The 21,685-nt window shown below is 35.7% G+C and overlaps 4 protein-coding genes across 4 annotated transcripts; 1 reads left to right on the top strand and 3 right to left on the bottom strand.

Annotated features, from left to right (window-relative positions):
- The first annotated feature begins 453 nt into the window (after positions 1-453).
- On the top strand, positions 454-4,185 carry LOC130741267 (uncharacterized). Its single transcript, XM_057594116.1, has 7 exons — positions 454-583; positions 673-789; positions 1,437-2,138; positions 2,862-3,001; positions 3,080-3,200; positions 3,566-3,706; positions 3,794-4,185. The coding sequence occupies exons 1-7, from the start codon at positions 512-514 to the stop codon at positions 3,869-3,871; spliced, it is 1,371 nt and encodes a 456-aa protein (XP_057450099.1). The 5' UTR covers positions 454-511; the 3' UTR covers positions 3,872-4,185.
- Positions 4,186-5,047: 862 nt separating this feature from the next.
- LOC130741266 (ubiquitin-conjugating enzyme E2 20-like) lies at positions 5,048-6,327 on the bottom strand. Its single transcript, XM_057594114.1, has 5 exons — positions 6,066-6,327; positions 5,956-5,983; positions 5,587-5,878; positions 5,444-5,503; positions 5,048-5,363 (listed from the first exon to the last, which is right to left on the bottom strand). The coding sequence occupies exons 1-5, from the start codon at positions 6,152-6,154 to the stop codon at positions 5,311-5,313; spliced, it is 522 nt and encodes a 173-aa protein (XP_057450097.1). The 5' UTR covers positions 6,155-6,327; the 3' UTR covers positions 5,048-5,310.
- A 568-nt stretch (positions 6,328-6,895) lies between these two features.
- LOC130741264 (magnesium-chelatase subunit ChlD, chloroplastic) lies at positions 6,896-16,434 on the bottom strand. The gene is made up of 15 exons (XM_057594112.1): positions 16,064-16,434; positions 15,795-15,973; positions 15,206-15,290; positions 14,769-15,085; positions 14,101-14,224; positions 13,158-13,250; positions 12,259-12,354; positions 10,011-10,163; positions 9,541-9,741; positions 9,125-9,280; positions 8,814-8,921; positions 8,184-8,318; positions 7,581-7,742; positions 7,222-7,342; positions 6,896-7,138 (listed from the first exon to the last, which is right to left on the bottom strand). The coding sequence occupies exons 1-15, from the start codon at positions 16,319-16,321 to the stop codon at positions 7,053-7,055; spliced, it is 2,274 nt and encodes a 757-aa protein (XP_057450095.1). The 5' UTR covers positions 16,322-16,434; the 3' UTR covers positions 6,896-7,052.
- A 2,000-nt stretch (positions 16,435-18,434) lies between these two features.
- LOC130741265 (scarecrow-like protein 3) lies at positions 18,435-20,711 on the bottom strand. The gene has a single exon (XM_057594113.1). The coding sequence runs from the start codon at positions 20,041-20,043 to the stop codon at positions 18,619-18,621; it is 1,425 nt and encodes a 474-aa protein (XP_057450096.1). The 5' UTR covers positions 20,044-20,711; the 3' UTR covers positions 18,435-18,618.
- Positions 20,712-21,685: the final 974 nt, after the last annotated feature.

Raw genomic sequence — 21,685 nt, 5'->3', positions numbered from 1 at the left:
TGTTTGAGTTGGAATGAGATAATCAAAGAACGAAGTACAATCTGTGAGATTGGTCACACAATACACCAAAATATAATATAATGTTTGCACTGAGTAAAATAACCAAAATGTCTTTCAACACAACTAATTTTTTGGTTTTTCAAGATATTCTCACATCCGGTAGGTTATAAGATTAACTCTCTCGAATATCGAAAATCACATTTTATATTCAAGTACAACCGATGCATTAACACGTAAATCACGTGTTAACACTCCAAGATCGATTAGAAAACAACACATTAAGTCAATAGTTAAGTACATATTGCAAAGTCAATATAATATGAAAATAGTTAGATTATTTTTACCTGAAAATAGTGACTTGTAATCTTAACATAACTTAAAAAAGTATAGGGACTAAATAATCACAAGTTGGTAACTTAGGTGACAAAAGTGCAATTAAAAAAAGAATTCACCGAGATAATAAGCACTGGTCACTTCACTTGCTTCGAACTAACCTGTTTTGTTGTGTGTCATGGCGTCCGAGGGTAAAGGCGATGCCGCCGCCGCCGGTGGGAGGAAGAGAAAACGCTACCTCCCTCACAATGTCTCTGCTCTGTTCATCACTTTTCCCTCACTCTCTCTCTGTTATTCGATTACTGCAGTGCTAACCCTGTTTTGTATGAAAATTTTCAGAAGCCGGTGAAGAAGGGTTCGTATCCATTACACCCTGGAGTACAAGGGGTTTTCATCACTTGTGAAGGAGGAAGGGAACACCAAGCCTCACGTGAAGCTCTCAATATTCTTGAATCCGTAAGGCACCATCTCAATTTTATTTTATCTCTTTCATTCTGTTTCCAACTGCAATTAGTATATTCAGCTGGAAATCAATCGATTAGTATATTCCTTTGTTTAAGTTGTTGGAAGAAGAGGATTACAGAGCGCGCAGAGAGAATGAAATAATATACTGAATTTGAAATTTGGATTGCACTATGGTTCTGCTTACACAGAAGGAATCTCTTGCTGAGTTGCTTCTGTGGAAGGCTCATGTTTCAGTTTGCCGTTTCCTTAAAAGTAGGGGCCAAGAGATTAAGAGATGAGCTTTATTTGAAGCATTATATGAAAAATACATTATTGAATTTTCTTCAGCATTTTTTAGGATATACCAAGTGATTCTTAATGATGCCAATTTATACAAGTGCAAGTTTCTGTTAATGCAAGTTGTTTTTATGTTCCTTTCGTTGTTTTTATGCCTTTTGAGGAAGACAGAGATTGTTCATTGTAGATTTATTCTTAATCTTTTCCTTTTCTTCTTTTTCTTTGTTATTCAGCTGGAATAATTTAGGTTTGAATGTTTTCTCATTCGAATTACTCTTGATTTGTATTTCACATTTAGTGGGATGGTATTCTCATTTTATCTTCTCAGTAAAGTGATATCATGCTTTTGATTTTTATTGCAGTTTTATGAAGACCTAGTTGATGGGGAACACTTAAGTGTGAAAGAGTTACTTAATAGGCCTAAAAATAAAAAAATTACGTTTGCAGATTCTGACTCTTCTAGTAGTGGTGATGATGAGGATGATGAGGAGGAGGTGCAAGTTCAGGTTGGGGAGGGAGACGAGGCGAATGGGGACAAAAAGCTGAAACTGGATAGTTCTGTTGATGAGCATGCCGGTATTGGTGAAAAAGCTGTGGGAGCGAATGGGGCCGAAAAGCCGAAACTGGATAGTTCTGTTGATGAGAATGCGGGTATTGGTGGAAAAACTGAGGGAGACGAGGCGAAAGGAGACGAAAAGCCGAAACTGGATAGTTCTGTTGATGAGGATGCCGGTATTGGTGAAAAAGCTGAGGGAGATGAGGCAAATGGGGACAAAATGCCAAAAATGGATAGTTCTGTTAATGAGAATGCCGGTCATGACAATGAAATTGGAGGAAAAGAAAATCCTCATAAAATTGATGATGTGCATGCCGCCGCGGGAAATAAAACTGATGATAATGAAGGAGACAATGACAATATTAAGACTAAGACAGCTAATGAGCTACCAGTTGTGAAACAGTGCTGCAAAACAAATGTTCCAGTGCAGGATTCAAGTAATAAAGTGGAGAAGTCTATTGATACGTTAATTGATGAAGAACTCAGAGAATTGGGAGACAAGAAAAAGGTGACTTAATATGATCAGTTTTCTGTATATTATTGTATTGTTACTGTCAAAAGCTTAATTCACAGATCTTATGTTTCTTATATTTTCTGGCTTCACTCAATCATTTTTGTGGCCTATCTGATGATAACGGTTTTTCTCATAATTTTCTACACATGCAACTAATGCTGAGGTCTTTGGAGTTTGAAAATACAAAGATAAAAATCCTCCTATCTTTGTTTCTGTCATTCTTCTAATGGTAACAGCATACATACTGCATTCTTTTTATTGTCTCCCTGCTTTCTGAGTTTTCTGCCACCTATCCTTTTTATGACCGAGTAGATGGAAAATTTTGTGTTACATATTACCCTCTAGATTTCAAAATAGTTCTGGAACAACATATTTACTTGTTGACTTCTTCATCAACGGTGTTCCAGTTTGGGGACTATTATTGACTTTAGGAGTAGAATCATCTGGTTATCTAAAACACCACTTTCAGCTTTTACTAAGTAATTTGTAGCAGGATCTCCCTTTATATTTATCATTTTTCTTCACGAGATATTAACTTTTTGGGTGAAGAGTAATTTTTATTTTATAGCAAAACAATACACCTATTGCCTAATTCTTTAGTTCGTGCATTGGATTATAACTTGGGGACACTGGGGCTAATACTTGCCCCTACTCTTTGTTTCACCTTTCCTCCTTCATTTGTGTATTTATTCTAAGAGACTTTTTTTATCTACACAGAGGCGCTTTGTAAAGCTCGAATCAGGTTGTAATGGTGTAGTATTTATTCAAATGCGGAAGAAAGATGGAGATAAAAGTCCCAAGGATATAGTTCATCGAATAGTGACATCAGCAGCATCGACAAGAAAACATATGTCAAGGTATATAGTTTTAGTTTCTATTACAAGAAAAACGAACATGCACACAGAAAACACTGATGCAGTGTTGATTACCTGTAGGTTTATTTTGAGAATGTTGCCAATCGAAGTGTCCTGTTATGCTTCAAAGGAGGAAATTTCAAGAGCAATCAAACCTCTTGTGGAACAGAATTTTCCTGTGCCAACTCAAAAACCACTCAAGGTAATATGGTGTATTAGTATCCCTTAGCTTTCTTTTGAACATGCATTCCAGATTACCCAAATGCTGCTAGTGTTATTATTGTGAATTAACAAAGCTCAGTAGGTTTATTAATAGTACAATGAACTATTTAACAATTCTTGGAAAGTTTGCTTTACATTTTCTTTTGGAATGCTGCTAATGGCAACACTCTTGGAAAGCTTGCTTTACTATCTTTAAAAGTTTTTTTAACTCTCTTTTTAAATGCACTATTATGTATCTGATTACTTGTCCCTACATTCAAGTGTTTGTCAACAAAATTTTATGCTAAGTTCTTTCTATGACAGAATCCTTTTTTTGTGTAGCTTGACCAGTTTATTTGTGTGCAGTTTGCTGTAATGTATGAAGCCAGGGCAAATACTGGTATTGACAGGATGGAAATCATTGATGCTGTGGCGAAGTCAGTTCCTGGACCCCATAAAGTTGATCTAAAAAATCCTGATAAAACCATAGTAGTTGAAATTGCTAGGGTAAGAAAGCCATGCTGTTGGCCATGCACCTTACTATGTTTTGTATCAGTTTGAATTAGAACTAATGCATCTTCTTTTACTTGACAGACTGTATGCCTGATCGGGATCATTGAGAAATATAAGGAATTATCAAAGTACAATCTGAGGGAGTTGACATCAAAGTAAAGTCTGAGCCTTCCAGAAACCCTGTATGCTTCCTGTATGCTTATTGTTATGGTGAAATTGTAATCGTTAACTTATTTACACTTGACTTTCAACTGGCACTTGGAAAGTGGGGTTTTGGAAAGTGCTCAATTGCTCTTGCAACTAGTTCTTTGAATGTAATCCAGTTCCCACAGCTCAAACGAGAAATTATTACGTAGCTAATGCCTTAGCATTGAGAATATTACTCATAAAAGTTTTAGAATTTCTCCGTGTTAATTATGCTTTGAAACTATCCCAGAAATTTGCAATGTTAATTATGCTTTGAAACTGATCCAGATTTTCCTTTCATGCGGAAACTTCCTCATGTTTTCCTGTGTTACATTTTTATGTCAATTTATGTCTTCATATGTTTTCCATTTGATATTGTCACGTGACATGAATCTTTAGTTTGGGATACCTAATTAACATAAAGTCCGTAGTTGTTTTTACTGGACTCAGTGGGATTTATTTTTTTGTTTTGAAAAATACCAGTGGTTCATTGAGTACCACAGTTGTTGGTTTCTTTTGTTCTAGACTCTCAATAAATTTATTTCAAGTGTAATTAAAAAAACTCTCAATAAGTGCAAAGTCACATAGAGGACACTAATTTGAGTTGGGTTAACCCACTTAAGGGGACAAAATAGATGTTTACGAATTATGTTTGTTCTTTCATGATTTAATCTCTTCATTTTTTTATATATCAATGGAAGAGTTTTTCCTTTAAACTTGAAATTTATCCAAATCACAATTGTAATTAGGTTTTGATCTAGATTTGAAATCTTAAAGAATAACTTGTAACGTCAAAGAATAACTTGTAACGTCAAATATATCATTCATAAATTACAACATGACATATGCTATTATCAAATTATCTTTGCATTTGTTCACTCAGATACATTTTTATTCAAATGATTTCTCAATAAAACTCTTTATTCAAATATGTTCTTATCAAGTTGTGAGTGAGTCAAAGGTTCAAAGCTAAGGAGGACTAATTTACTAACAACTAACATTGAGTGGGGTGATTTTTTAATTAGTTTAATTTAATTCATAAGTTCATATGATAATATGACAAATTCTTGAAAAACTCCCAATACTGTGAGTGAATATTCTGATTTTTTTTTTGCAAATAAGCGTTGTAATGAAGACGAGCAATCAAAGGTAAAATGAAAAAAAAAAAAGTCGATTGTTGATTGATTCTGATGTATCTAACATCCCAGTCTAGTACAAAGTAGAGAGAGCCAACAGCAAAGGCTTCGAGAAGAAGAAAATTAACCTACTCATTAGACAGTTTACTCTTAATCAAAAATCAAAATCGTCAACAAAAGACAGACAATTATTTGTAGAAATTCAGACTTCAAAATTGCATTCCTTCTCTTCTCCAAAGCAGAGCAGACCACAGAGAAGGAACTTCTGGAACCAATTCAAGCAACTGCACTAGGACATTTGTACATCCTTTCCACCACCTTCCTGTATTCTGCACAACATAATAAAAATTCAATTATCTCTTTTGCAAAAATACAAATTCACAATCCCTCTATTGCAAGGTATATTTACCTTGTTGATTGCTCCAAAGCTGTGCTGCTTGTGTGTTTAGTGGTGAGCTAATATTTGGCTCTACATTAAGTAAAAAAAACCACAAGAAAATATACATAAGAATTTAGTGATTGAGCATTGAAAGAAATAAAAGTTATTACTACCTCCAAGTAGGCTTTGGATTGATAGAAGAATTGTTCTGACATCATAAGCAGAGGACCACTTATCCTGAAGAATGTCCAAGCAAATGTTGCCATGCAAATCCACATTGGGGTGGAAGCAGGTGGTTAGAAACTTGACCTTTGGAGGCTTAAAAGGGTAATCAGTAGGGAATGAAAGTGACAACTTGTAATCTGTTCCCTCAAACACTGTGTCTTTGGTTCCTGTTATTGTTCCTTTCCAGCACAATATGTTATCTTCTTCAGGGAATGCAGAAACCCCAGATTCTCCACTCATCTACAAAACCAACCAAATTAACAAAGCATTCATTCAAGAATAGAGGAATTTATTTAGGTCATGTTGTTATTTCTTACCATGAGAGCCATCAATTCAGACTGCAACCTGTTCAATACAAGAAAGAAAGATTAAGAAACCATGGAATTTGAATGAATGTTATCAAGAAACGAAACGAAACGAAACGAACCGTTTTTGAACAGATTGAGAATCGAGGGTGTTTGGCGGAGGGAGAGGGTGCTTTGAGGGAGCAATGTTGGTTTCAGTGTGTGCCGCCATAACTGCAGAAACGAGTGCACTGTGTTGAAGAATGAAGATTGAAGATTGAAGATTGAAGATTGAAGAAGAATCTTGAATTGAATTGAAAGAGAACGGTGTGTGTTGTTGTTCTTCTTCTCTGGTTAGGTTTTAAAGGATTCGCGGGTTCATCAAACGACGTCGGAAAATAATATTGGAATGGAAAGGATTCAAATAATTTGAACGTTGCAACTCATATTCAATATTCATAACTTTTTACTTTACGCGTAAATATTATTATTGCAATGTCTAAATCTTTAATAATTCTCTTTTTTGCAACAAATCAAATTTTCAATATTCTCATTATATAAAAATACATACGGGCATCATTACCATTTGCCAATGGATAAAAAAAATATAATGAATCTTTATTTAGTTGTTAGAAGAATTATTTAGAGGATTTTAAAAATTCCCTATCAATAATTTATTTTTAGTTTATTTTCAGATTTGATTTAGAGTAATGATTTTAAAAATCCCCTATCAATAAGAATTTGATAGTGATGGATAATAATCGAGTGGGTTCGCATTATGCTTTAGTGTTGCATCCCTTGAGCGGTTGGTAGTTGATTATCAACGCTTGTGAATAGATAAAAAATTCTGAATTCCTATCGCTTAGTGTATTGACAACGGGCCGAGGGATTAGTCTCACATTATTGATAGTGATGATACCTTGGTTAACACCGGAAAAAAAAAGTAGTGATGGATAGTCAAGGGACCTAGGAATACTTTACAATAATAATAAAAAACTGATTATAAAAGGAAAAATGGAACTTGGTGTTAGAATATGCTTCCTTCCAATTAGACAAAGTTGCATGATTTACATTGACATTAGGTGAAAAGAGGCAAAAGTCGAGCTTGGTTGCTCAATTCTCACTAGGTTTTATGAATTCTTCAAAGCTGATAAAGCTTCCTTTGTTGCAGATGAGATAACAGCATCTGAAGCATTTGGCAAATAATAGTACTTCCCTGCAGTGTAAAGTTTTTTTCTTATGAATGATATTTTCATCTGTTTCAGAACTAAATATTAAGCAAAACTGTAGTGCACAAACCTTGGGCAACTCTAGCAATCTCCTTGGCGAAACCCGTTGAAACAAACTTGTTTTCAGTGTCGATGACAAGGAGGGACATTCCTGCTTTATATATCTTCCCAGCCACTTCAAGAATTTCATCCTTTATCAAAACAAAGAATAAGTTAGTTAAGAGTGAGACAAGTTGGAATTGAACATGTAATATGTAAATCCTGCAAAATTATACAGATTTCAAAAGATCATGAAAACAAATGCTCACCAAAAAGAAATTGAACATATAAAGACAATTAAGGTTTAGAATCTCATTCCTATGGTTACTGAGAAGATGTTTCATCTAATTTCGAAGTTCGTTTGTGTCCAATTACAAAGCTTAATTGTACCTTCAATTCTTTCGCTGAAGGTTTTGGGGCATCAGCAGCGGCAGCAGCTTCAGGGTCATTTGATCTTTTCAATGATATGTTAGCTCTGCCATCGGTGATAGCAACAATCATTATCCGTCCAACATCTCCACTTTTCTCTGCATTTAATCCAACCCTAACAGCCTAAATTTACATGAAGAAGAGTAATGAGCTAAAGAAGATTTAGGTAAACCAATTAAAATACAATATCAAGAAATTATTTAGGGACGAAAGTCCGTATCTGACATTTGAAAGAAGAAACTTGTATCAGAAGAAATTCATATGAAATTATATAACAGTTCTGAATCAGAAAATACTCCATCACCAAAGATCAACACTGACATTCTCATCTCGCTTCTGTTTTGAGTTTATGGCCATTGTCATTTGCAAATAATTGGTAATATCTTTACCTTAAAATTGCCAATAGTTGGAAATATTTAAGAAATTAAAAACAGTCCCAGAGCAGTGTAAATAGCAGTCCATGGCTTTCTAAATTGACCACTGCAAAAGTTTTTTTTGTTTTTTTTTGTTTAAAACTTCAAAAAATATGTTACTACACTAAGATGAACGAAAAGGCCGGCATACGGTGGTAAGTCCATGAGCAAGGGGGGACCCTCCTCCACATGGAAGCCTTTCAAGACGTTTCCTTGCCATCGCAATTGATCTAGAAGGTGGCAGGAGAACTTCAGCCGAATCACCACGGAAGGGAATTATAGATACCTATTTGACAAGACAGTAATTAGTAGCAATAATATTAGAGACAGTGACATAACAAATGAGTCGTGCTTAAGTCCAGATTATCACCAGTTGGCTCTTATTTGTTAATCATATAGGCCATTCAAATTTATTCTTCCATTCTAAATCAGTAATTTCAGGTTCAACGATATGCAATTTAGCAATATGCATATCATGATTGTATCTGTAACAGCTAGCACAGGTTAACCGTGAAAATACAAGTACAACCATGCCAAATTGCTTGAGTTATCATTTTTAGTGATAAGGTAGCACTGATTCTCCCCATGAGGTGGGTATGTATGCTGTACTTGAATTATGACGAGTCTCATCTTTCAAACTCAATGTTCTGCCTAAGGATTCCTAGGAAACCAACAGGGTAGATTGGCTCATGTAATTTCTGACAGTATGAAGCCTCATTTCCATTTACCATTAAATTATCATTAAATTCCACTTAAATGTCAAAATAACTGACCTACTTACCTGATCCCTGCTTGTGTAACTTTCTGCAAGAAGCTTAAGTGCAGCACCTTTTGCATTTTGCATTCTGTTTAAAGCCATGCTTCCACTTGCATCAACCACAAATATCACCTGCAACAAATAAAACTGTTAAAAAATGTATAAAAGCTTCCCATAATAAACAAGTTCAATACTTCATTAATAGTAAAGGTCTTTAAGGTTAGAGATAATAGGAGGAAGATCAGGGAAGATTAGAGATAATATAGTAAAATCATTCTCAATATTTTTATGTTAATTACTGTAAACGCAAGTTCTGAACTGAGAGAACATTATACCAATGCTCCTGCTTTACGTGCCATTCTCTTTGCCCTCATGTCAGTTTTCTCAACATATACTTTTCTACGGCTTTCAGTGTCTTTTTCCCTTCGCAACTTTTGATAAGGTGCGGCAGCTCTAAGGGTTGCATCAACTGCTAATCTCTTTACAGGGCCCTGCAAACAATGACCAGTATTGTTTAAGAAAACACATGCAGTGCGAACTGGTAATGGATATTAAGTAAGCTTGAGATCAAAAATAATTAATCAATGGGCATTACAGAGATATAAATGCAAGCGGATATGAAGTAATCAAATCACTCAATTTTAATATTGAGTGACATCGTCAAAGTACAAGGAAAAATTAGAAAGAGCAAACTAGCTGGATATATTTGATATCTCTTTCAATTGTCGGACGCAAATGGAGCGAGGAGTACCTTCGGAAGCATTGGCTTGATGTATCGGCCTCTGTCTTCTGAAAATATGACATTTTTTGCCCGTCCAGCCTTCCCGCGTTTTCTCTGTGCTTGTTGGGCAAAGAAGAGGAGTTTTTCATCAACGAAGCCCCCTTCAGCATCAAAAATAAACTCTTCAGGTAATTGGTCTTCCTGTTGCTCATTCTCTTTATCCTCGTCCTCCTGTTTATATAGACAATATTCAAAATTATACAGGTACAGCAAGGTGTATGTTAAAACATGAAAACTTAACTGAGCATTACATGCGTTTCTTCAGTACCAAAATATTATGCAAATAAGTCTATACACAAACATTCATTTTGAAAGAAAGGAAATGCACTGTCCTAGAAACGGACAACTTATTCGGCAAATAGACCAAAACTTATTGCTTTCAAAAAGGGATCGGAGTGTCCTCATAATTTTGTTTAACATGAAAGATGATTTCACTCAACCTCTTGTTCTTCCTCTTCCTTTTCCTCTTCCTCTTCCTTCTGTTCGTCATCAGATTCTTGGTTTTGTGGAGGCGGTGGAGGTGGAGGTGGCTGATTTTGTTGCTCTGGTGGTTTCTCAGTAATGATTGACCGGGGGAGAATGACCAATTCTACCTGTATTACAAATTACAAAATATATGATAAACCGTTTGTCAGAGAGGTTCTTTAATTTCAGAAAGTAATAATGAGAAGTACATATTAAGTGTTGTTGATGGTTTTCTACTAATTTTACTATACTTGTACTTACCAAATTTGTTAGTATTTAGATACATATAAAGATAGCGTCACTAAGACCAAGTTAGAGTATTCATGGGTTTCTTGAAATTATCTCAGAGAAGATCAGTTTGCTTTTCTTCATCCCCATCATGGACTGTTGGAGACCATATCAGTTTGATTTGGTCAGTCGCACCATTTTTGTGAAATTGTACAATTTTGAGCTACATAAAGATGCAAGAGAGATGGAACAGTTTGTTCTCAGTCAGCTTTATCTTCTGATTTCTACCACTTACCAACACCAATAAAACCTAGCCCCATCACAGGGGAGAAAAAACAAAAAGGCACAAGCAAATGTCACAACTAATGAGAAGGCTGCTTGAGTGCTGAACTGCAAGTTGATGCCAAATAACTTCTTTTTCCCTTCATGTTATTCATATCAAATAATCGTTCGATCATGAGTACCAAAAAAGTGGTATCATTGTATGATCTGTTTTCAGGCTAGTGGTAGCCAGTGAACATAAGAAAGGGCAAACTATGAATGAAGTCTGCCAAAGGCTACAGAGACTTCATCCATTCCTTAAGTCTTGTGTCAGACTGTTGGCTTTAAAGTGCTCAAGTCTTCTCATGGACTTAGTAGTGACTTGTCAACAGCTCACCATGTTGATTTTTGGCATTTTCCACTTTCCAGTACTCCAATTAGCAGGCTACCCTTAAAAGCTTAAACTAATGGAAACAAGGAAAGGAGAAAGAAAATCATTTCATCTCTAAGATAAAGAAGGACAGAGCATAGTGTTAGATAGCTTTATATTTAGTTATTTACAACTTAGGGGTAGTATAGTCTTTTACTCTTTACCTATTTATATTTGCTCATTTATTTTCTATTGTAACTAAGAGAGACTATTGTTTTGCGTCCAATGAAACCCTAGAACATTACTATCTCATGCTGAAATTTAAATTTATTATATTGGAGATAGTATGTATCAAATTGTTCACTTATAACCTGTTGGTCAAAGATGTTTTGATGGGTAGAGCCGATAACTTCTTTCAGCTCAGATGAAGTTCTTTCAAAACTTTTTCTCCATTATTTTTTCATTTTATAGAAACACAAGATATCATTAAGCTCAAAAATAGAAAACACAGGGTAATAAAATTAAATTTATAAAAATCCTTACTGTTGCTCATTATCTGCTCAGCCCGTACCACTACTAAAGTATCAACATATGATTTTCGCAAATGTTTCTCTTAATAGAGACATTAAACTATGTGCCATTTGGATGTATAATTAGAGGAGATGGCATGGCATCCTAACTTTTATGAGGTTATTGGTACTCTAAACAATTAATGGCAAATATGCCGCACATGTCCCTTCAATTCTCTTAGAATTTGGGTTCAGCCTAACTCTATCCCAAAAGTTAGCTTAGGGGTGAGGGTTGTTCTACCTTTTATAAGGACTACTTTGGTCATATCTCTGCTCAATGTGAGAATTCTCAACACACCCCCTCACGCCCAAGGCTGGACATCTGGAGCGTGGGATTTGCAAGAATGAACATTTGCGGGTGGCCCATATATGGGTGGTCTCCTATAAACGGATCTAGATAGACTCTGATACCATCTTCAAATTTGGGTTAGGCCTAACTGTACCCTAAAAGCTAGCTTAGGGGTGAGGGTTGTTCTACCCTTTTTGAGGACGATTTTTGACTATATCACTAGTCAATGTGTGACTTCTCAACAAATTCAAACATTAATCAAAAAAATAATTAGATGAACTTAAATTTTATGTATGTGGAACACATGGCTAAACATTGACCACTAATTGTTAATCGGTACCAGAACCCTCACAAAAAGGAAAGGTATAGGAGAAACCTCCATTGTTAAAACTATAGATGTTTAGTAGTTCTGCTCCAAGGCTAAGACTATAAGAACTGTAAAGCAACCAATCAGAGGCATAACTGATGTACCAAAATCTTGTATTTAAATATCAAAGAACACTTACAGCCTTTTTTAGGTCATCCACAAAAACCTTTTCACGTCCCTCCAGAGCAGCTAAGCATTTTGCAACACGGGCAGCATATAGCTCAGCTCTGTGTCCCTGTTGTTCATAACAAGTATTCAAAATTACCAATGCATATGACAATGGTTTTCAAACTGGCTTGGTCTCCAAACAACTGGGCAAATCAATGTTCATTTTTTCTCTTGAAGAGAGTATTTGTAGAATGAAAAAATATCATGTTAAAATGTTAAAAAAAATGATTTAACTCTCCAACAGAATCTATTGCGACTTCAAATTTGAAATTATACATTGAAACAAAAGTTTAATCACCTCTATCTCTAATATTGCCTAGTTCTTCCTCTCGCTCACTCTTCCCTCCGGCAAGTATAACTGTCGTGAGTATCGCTTCTCAAGCAAGCTTAGCTTGAAGGGTGTGTAAATATCTCTTGTAATTATCAGAATCATTATGAATAAAAGATCCACTATAGATGAAAATTTTCTCTCGGTTTCTCACCTTTCTTTCTCTTAATATGTATGTGCATGTCTCTCTCTCTCTCTCTCTCTCTCTCTCTCTCTGTGTGTGTGTGTGTGTAAGGACAACAACGATTGTGACAGTAATAAAAAGGTGGATGATTGATGCAATGCTTGCTGGTTTGAAACTTCATAAAATTAGAAGAATGTTTTCGTATTCAATTAACAGAAGAATGAGGCATTTGTGAGCTGATTTACTTCATAAGTGATAACACAGCAGAATCGTTTTTCGTTAGTGAGCAAAAATAATAGACTAAATTTCAAAACCAATGACATAACTTCTGGATATCTGTTCATTCTGTTATGGACGTTAAATTTACCATATACAAAAGTTTTGCTGAAAAATGTAGGAAGAATTACAGAGAAATTACCTGGCAACCACCTCGTAAAGCTTCAATAACCAGATATTTTAATTGTTCTGTGCTAATAGTAACATCCTTTAGATACTCTCTAGACAAGATGATCTGCATTACATGAATATTAAGTAAAGCTACAGCATTGTCACTGTCAATCTACTGAGCAAAGCTATAGTGGAAAACAGTGTGAACTCAGAAGTTCCATTTAGGTATAGAACAAAAGAAAAAAAAAGGCAAAAGGAATTCAGACAGCAGAAACAGCATGCCAAAAAAATTGTAAAATCAGTAAATTGGTCATAAGGTGTGCCAAATCTCAGCTGTGGGAGTCAACCGGTATTTTTAGCTCTGGGACATGGACTGATCTAAATTTTGGAAATTACTGTAGGTCCTCTCCATATATCATAATCCTCATTCATTTAGTGAAAATGGCATTAGGAATGTGAACCTATGCATTATGGTTATAGCATCACTGCCTACGTTATACATTAGCTTGTAGAACATACAGGGGAACTTGTCAGCAGAACCCCAATCAAAAAGGTATATATTAGGAGGAATAATGGTGAACCCCTGAATAGAACTTTGGTCAGTTTTGGTTCAGAGCAAACTAGGGCTAGTTCAGAATATTGATATAGTTATGATGTATTGGCAGTTAGTTCGAGACCCTAACTGAATTAGAAGAGAGAAGGAGAAAAAACAGTGTATACGTAATAAGTGGTGAAATAATATAGATCAGATTGGATTTGGAAGGTTCGGAATAAGAGCAAGGGCTCTCAGATTTCCAGGAGTTGTGAAAAATACCTATCTGTAACTTGTGTTTTTCTGTCTTCCCTTGTGAAGATGCAATCATCCTCCTGATTTAGAATCAAGGAGGAGAGTGATATTAATTGAAAATCCTATTCTTTTCAATCTTTTCTTCAGTTTTTCTATCCCGTTCCCATTAGCTCCCTCCTAGACATACCTGAGTTTTTGCAGTGTCAGTTTCCTCTTCAATCATTTTAAATACTTGGCCACTGTTTTCCTGAAATTCTGTAGCAACTCCAACAGCTGCAACACGGTCTTCGAAACTCATTGGAAGATCTGCGCTGCAGAGGGGAGGAAAGTTAGAAGAGATGATCAAATTTAGATAACTCATTACAGTTGCTAAATATAAGGTCATGGTTATTTACCAATTTAATAATTTTTACTATTATTGCAAAAGGAAATGATCATTTATAACAAAAAATTTCAATGTGCCTTCCTTACCATATCAGATGCGAAATCATATGTTCGAATTTTGACTAAAAATATAAATGAAATATTTGTTGTTAGAAAAAGAAATGAAGGCATAAATATACAAAAAAATGAGAGGATAGAGATGGAAAAATTTGAGGTAGGAAAAAGTGAAAGAATCCCATCACTTGAGGACAGTTTCAGTGTGTTTTAAGGCCATCTGTTGTATGAATGGTGAGAATTTAATCAAACTATGATCGTTGCTTACTTAGCATTTGACAATGGCATATAGTTTTCCTATTTCAAGAAATATTTTGGCCTACTTTCCCCATCCACACGAGGTCTTGGACCTCTCTTGTAAAGAAGGAGAATAAAGAAGAAACCTGAAAGGGTAAAGAAAGTCTATTACAGCTGTACCTCAAATTAATTGCAACACGATCTAGCAGATGTTCGCGAACAGAACCCTCATCAGGGTTATAGGTAGCAATCAAAAGGGGCCTGCAGGGGTGCTTAAAACTAATTCCCTCTCTTTCAACAGTATTTACCCCTTCAGTCAATACATTAAGGAGCAAATTACTAATTCCCTCGTCCAAAAGATTTATCTCATCAACATATAAAACACCTCTATGAGCTTCTGCAAGTAGGCCTGGCTGGTAAACAGTTGTTCCAGTTTTCACAGACTCCTCAACATCAACTGATCCAATGAGTCTGTCCTCAGTGACTCCAAGAGGAATCTGAAGCATAAATAAATATATGATTATTTTAAGAAAAATTTCACAGATAGTGGACAGAAAATGAATCTCTGATGATAGAACATGATCATACATATGCAAAGCTTATTCCCTGAATAGTACCTGAACAAAGGGAGACTTGATAATACGAGTTTTAATATTTCCATCAGAATCATACTCCAGACGTTCGGTAAGATCATCTTCCCACCTACAAATATTACCCTCTTGGTCTATAAATTTAAATAAAGGAAAAAAGACTAATCCAAGATGGTTTTTAATTCAAAGACAGAGTGGTGAAACTAAAAAAGGGGATCAACAAAAAATTAATTCATCCCGCCGATCATAAAGATGTAGTGTCAATCAGGGCTACCTAAAATCAATTTAAAAACTCAGTCACTGAAATACAGAGGAATGCAAGGATTTGCTATTGCTGGTTCTAACTACACTGAGTTGGTATATCTCCAAGATGACATGCAAATTTAGCAATTAGATATAAGAATAGTTAACAGCATGTAAGCATCATCAATTATGAATGACCGGATGGCATTCCACTGGAAACATACATATGTACAAAATCAAGCAATGTCAATTTGTTCCTCCCTTAAGCTTTATCTACCTTTACGACATAGAAAACAATATTAGACCTTTTGTTAAAGTTGAATTTAGCTAATAAAACATTTATCTGATAAATGGAAGAAACCAGTGACCTTACTCTTCTGGGCAGGATGGATCAGCATTGGCCATGGAACCTACAACAACTTCAATAGGCGGCAGTATCGCATGCAATCCACGCGCCATTATAGTTTTAGCAGTTCCTCGCTTTCCTGATATGGCAATCCCTCCAATCCCAGGGTCAATGGCCCCAAGCAAAAGTGCAGTTTTGATAGCATCCTGCAGAATAACCACGGATTTGTAAAAAACCCATCTACCAAATCAATTGAAAGGGGAAAAGATGAGAGATGGTGAATGATTAGAACTTACTTGGCCTACAACAGCGGCTAGAGGGAAGTACTGTCTTCCATATTTAGAGTCAGGTTGAGGTTGAGCTTGAGGAGCAACCGCAGCTCCATTTTGAGACTGAGCGCGAGTGATTGGAAAACGGGTTCGGATGAGTTTGGAAGGTGGATAAGGATAATGCAGAGAGAGGTATGGTTTTGATCTGAGTGTAGCAGCAAATAGAGAGTGCGAAGAATCAAGGTTCAAGTTTGAGCAAGTTAGAGGTGCCAAACTCAAACTCATTTCTTCTTCTTCTTCTTCTTCTTCAGAGTGTGATGATGAGAGTGAGAAAGGGAGATACACGATGATGATGATGATGATGATGATGCTTCACTCTTCTACCTTTCTTATCCGTTCTTCACTTCTATAGTTCTATATCCTTCTTAAGGACTAAATAAGTTTTTAGTCCTCATTTTATAGTTGGATTTAGTTATGGTCCTGTATTTTTTTTATGATTTTGGTTTCCTTCTTTTAAAAAAATAGTTCATTCAGTTAAGAAGAAACATGCGGCATAGAAACCAGTACATCAGATTGGACTAAGCCAAAGAGTTATTGAGGAACCTCCTCAATCCAAACAACCTCACCCACACAGAAAGACAACTTAGCTAAGCCGTCGGCCACATAGTTTCCCGAACGGCAAATAAAACATAAATCAAAAACATCAAAACAAGACAAAAACAAACGACAGCCGCAAACAATGAAATCCAAAATATAACATCCTCTGCCAGGTTTCAAAGCTTGAAGTAAAACAAGGCAGTTAGTCTCCAAAACAACTCTGCGGAAGCCAAGATCCCTTGCCAAACCGAGAGACCAACGCAAGCACAACACCGAGTAATCTCATTGTTAACCGATGATGATGTGGCTAACAAATACCGAGTAATCTTATATGACATATTTTCTTATAAAGTAAAATATAATAGCTAGTACTTTTAATAAAATATAAAATCTTAGATAGTTAAATAGTATTTATTAAATAAATAATTATATATATATATATGATTTCAATTTTAGTTTTAGAAGTATAATGTTCTGTTCACGAGATAAAGTCTTCTAATTGTTTCGTTTTATTTGATTTTTAACTAAAATTGTAAAAGCACAATTGAGTGTGTATGTTTTTATGAAACTAAAAATTGAATATTCCCAATTGATTTTTCATTTAATTTTCTCTTATTAATTTCACCATAAATAGATAATTTTAACCTGTGGATCGCACGGGTTCACAGTCTAGTATTTCATATATTTCTCTCCTTAAAAAAAACATAGATTTTTAATCTTCATAGTCAAGGAAATCAAAATTTTAAGCTTCAATATATAGATTTTTAACATTTTTAAAAACATGATTTTAGTGCAACTATAGCCCAGGAAAAACATGAAAATAATTGAATCAGGTCATACTAGTTTTTTACCCGTTCGTACCAATTTTACCGATTTTGAATTGGTTCTCATCAGTTTTATGCAAAGCTAGTTATAAAATGAGCCAAACTGATTAGGTCGTGATTCTCAATCGAATCGTCTGATCTGTTTCAGCCAACACTAATATTTAGTCTCTTAATAAAAGCATCTGGTAAATTTATTTAAAATTTAAAGAAGAAAACACAAGTTTGAACCCATGGAGACCGGTGACCAAAGGGAAAAAAAAATTGAGTGTTTAAAAAAATCAAATTGAGAATATAACAATTTAGATTTTCAGATAAAAACGTTTAGCAAATAATTGAAAAACATTTGAAATTATAAAATAATAAAATAATAAAACTAGTTAGTACAAGTCTATAATTCTATATTGGAAAATCGAGTCAGGTAATTTATTTTTGGTCCAAGTCTATAATTCTGTTATGGTAAGGACGCAAATTTGAATCCCCAAAAAGTTATCTATTGGGAGGATCTGCCCTAATATCAGAATTGGATTAGTCTTATTCTCACAAATGGGGTGAGGTATGGAAAAAAATTTGGCAAACAGAAGAAGTTGAAAGGAACTTGCTATTTGCTGAATGACAAACATGACTTGGAGTGGTGGATGGGAGTTTGACCAGATTGGATCCTCTACTATTTCTTAATAGCAAAATGTAGCCTTAATAGAATTATTTGCTTATCATGACTGGTTGTAAGGTTCACTGATTATGTTGGGGAAGAAAATACCTCTCTCTCTAACATAACAATACCCACCCCATTACTCAGAAACACAAGAGGTTCTGATCCTGAGATGAATATACCTTAGGGCTTAGGGTGTAGAAGTTCAAGAAAAAAATGAACGACAGTAAACAATATAAACATTAAACAGAACCAGAAACAAGTTTTTTGTTTCCACACATCTTGCTTTGCCTGCTCATTGTTTACTCTTTTTTTTAACTAGGAAGGATGAAAATAGAAGTATCTCTAAATTAATATTGATGAATACTCATTAACATATTGGGAAGACTCTTTCATACAAATCAAGAAAAGAAAAGAAAAATTGAAGACCTTAAGACTCTAAGTCTCTAACCATTACTGCTTCATATCTATTTTCTTCTTTTCCATCCTTTGTGGCTTGAACTTACTCACTCTTACTTCCTAGGTCTCCAAGCTGTTGTTGAAAACAAGGACCTGTCCTGCCAGCACATTACTACAGAACCATTTTCTTCCCTCATCCTATATCCTTCACAACCATAGCTCTGAAGGAACCTCCGTGCTTGCAACATGCCATAATAGCTTAAAGGCGTGTTGCTAAACCCAGATACATCAAGTCTCTGGAGCCACTTATCCAGCTTTTCATGTCTTTCCTTTCTTTCAGCTCCCTCACAAGCAATAATGTTCTTGATTTCCTCACCGAAAAGCATCTTCTCCACCTTTATTCTCTCCAATGATGTTCTTGAGACAGTGGATTCCAAACAATCAAACAATGCTGCATAAGAATATAGAGCCTCCAGTAGCCTCTCCATCAGAGTGGAACCGTTATGATTAGAGTCTTGTTCTGTTACAACCATGACCTTCGGAGATAATCCCCACAAGGCATTGAGAAAGCTCTCCGCATTCATCGAAGTCGTTGAAGATACCGGTGAAGATGAGGCAGAGTCAGTACTTGGGCTATAGCTATTAACCATGTCTTTTTTGAGGAAATCACCCAATGTGTTTTGGTTCATGAGCAAGACCTTTTGCAGGTGAATTCCATTTGAATGTTTAGACAGAAGAGGAGATTTTCGCCGCCCGGATTCATCATCCAAGGCCAAAAGGGAATGTAATTGCATAATAGAACTTATTGCTAGCGCCTCCCCAGTCTTCACACGAAGTTTGTCAAAATCAAGATTTTCTAACTTGCTGAGTACAGGGTTGAATTGGAATGGGATATCCAACTTTTCTGCTTCTTCAGTAAGTTTATGAGCCATCTGATCCAGAATCTCTTTCTGCTGATGGACCCCAGTAATTCTCAAATGAGGAGTGCCTTCAGGACGGGCACTCAAAACTTGAAGGAGAGCAATCCACTGTGCAGGCTCAGCAGCATTGAGATCAATTATATGAACCATTTTCTCCCCTTCCATAGCTTCAATAATAGCCTGATTTGTCAGAATATATGCTACCTTCAAAAACGGAAAAAGCTCAAAGAAGAGCTTCTGCACAAGAATTTCTTCAGAAACCATAACTATTCTCGTGGAGTTGAGGGCTCTGTGGAGGCCGGGCCATGTTTTGAGTATCCGGTCGGCAAGCGCTTCAGTAAAGTATGCAGCGATTCGCTGCATGGTATCGCCATCCGGGGAGGCAAGCTGGGAGATTTGCTCAAGTGTGATGTTTGCATTCTCAAGACTACCAGCAGCTACATGGTTTGCACAAGTGAGCAACAAATGGATCAAGTACAAACCCCTTTCCTCAGATTTCAATTCTCTAAGCCAAGGGTAAGGAGATCCTATGCTAGGTGAAAGTGACATCATGGAGAAGAACTGTAAAGGTGAGGAAGTTACAGAAGATGACCCTTCTTCTTGTAACATAGATTCCATGTAACAATCTTAACAACAACAATACACAAACTTGATTAAACAAGAAACTTGAGAGGCTCGGCTCTAAGATATGAATATCTCACACTTGACAATGCAAAGCCAATGAAAATGGAACAAAGAAGAAAATACAAATACAAGACACAACGTTTAGCAAAAGGAACTGGGGGTGTAAAACTAAGGTGAATTCTGCAGATCCCACACGGAAATCAAAGGAGAATGGGACAGACAGGTTAAATAATAAAAAACAGAATTTCCAGTAATTCAGCACAATTTTAAGGAAGAGGAATGAACCCTACCAAAACCACATTAGCTGAATTAACGAAGCGGACAAGGAAAAGCTTAATCCCTGGTGGGTTTTCTAATTGAACAAGAACCAAGACGAAGCCCCATGAAAATTCCAAAGCTTGTTTTGTGAACAACCAGAATGGGGTTTGGTTTGGTTTGGTTTTGAACAGTTTGTTTGTTTGTTTGTTTGTATGGGGAGTGGAATTCAATGCTTGGATACAAGTTCGGGATTGAAGGACTTGTTCATGGCTAACGTTGTCGACAATGCGTGAAGGGTCCCTTTGTCTTTATTGTATCGTTGTCCTTCTCAGTGGAGTGTGGAATTCATGAGAGAGAGTGGTACTGTGTCTTCTGTCTTTCTCTCTCTAGAGACTTTTGTTTCTTTTCTCACCAAAACATCCCATCTTAGACGTTTTCTTTTGTCTTTACCTTCGCTGGATAGGGAATCGGGGCTGCCCAAAGACCCTTTAATATTCCACAAGGTTGCTACAATCCAAACATGCCTTAGCAAAGACAAACATTGCCCTCGGTTTTGTTTCCTAGTGGGTGTGTGCGCGCTCCCATGCATGTTTGAATACACTGTGAAAAATCACGTAAAGTCAAAATTACAATTAACAGCAACAACTTATTTTAACTTGTATGGTTGCTTATCGTAATTTTAATTTTACTGTGTTTTCCATCGTGTATATCAACATGCATGGAGGGAATGTGAGTATGGCACACAAGAAAAAGAAAGCTCCTATCAAAGTGCTTCCAAAACTTGGTTTTGTTTTATTTTGAAAGGCAATGACCATACAATTGGTGTTATCTTCTCCTATTAAGACAAACAGACAAGGATGTTTAGGAAAAGTCCAAAAGTAGTTTGTACATTTATCTCTATTTTTGGATTCTTAGGTGGCACTTGCGAACACCTTGCGTTTTACTTAGGAATTGTCAATTGTTTTAGGAAATTACCAAACTCAAATAACTTGCCACATGACATCAACTTGCTCGTTAGGTTCCGTGCAAACAAATTGAATAACTGTATTGGCTTCTAATGACAAACTGGTATTGGATTGGCATCCATGGCACTGAGGATGCTTTTTTAACTTTTTCTTCAATTCTAAACCAAGTTTGAAAAATATGAAAAACGATGGGAAATGAACAAAGATTACTACTAAGTACAAAATGACGGGGAAAATTAAGTTCATGCATGTATATTCTATTTAAATGAATGGTTAAAATTGACGGGGAATACACTAATGGAATTGTTAGCATAATACTCAACAAATTGGATCAGAACATAACTAATGGACGTCATGTGTACTGTTTGGTAACTTCATTTCATTTAAAACCATAAATTAAGTGCTATATCTAT

This window comes from Lotus japonicus, chromosome 2 (assembly GCF_012489685.1).
Source record: "Lotus japonicus ecotype B-129 chromosome 2, LjGifu_v1.2".
NCBI lineage: Eukaryota > Viridiplantae > Streptophyta > Magnoliopsida > Fabales > Fabaceae > Lotus > Lotus japonicus.
Note: the sequence above shows the minus strand (reverse complement) of the source record. Positions and strands in the feature narration are given on the sequence as shown.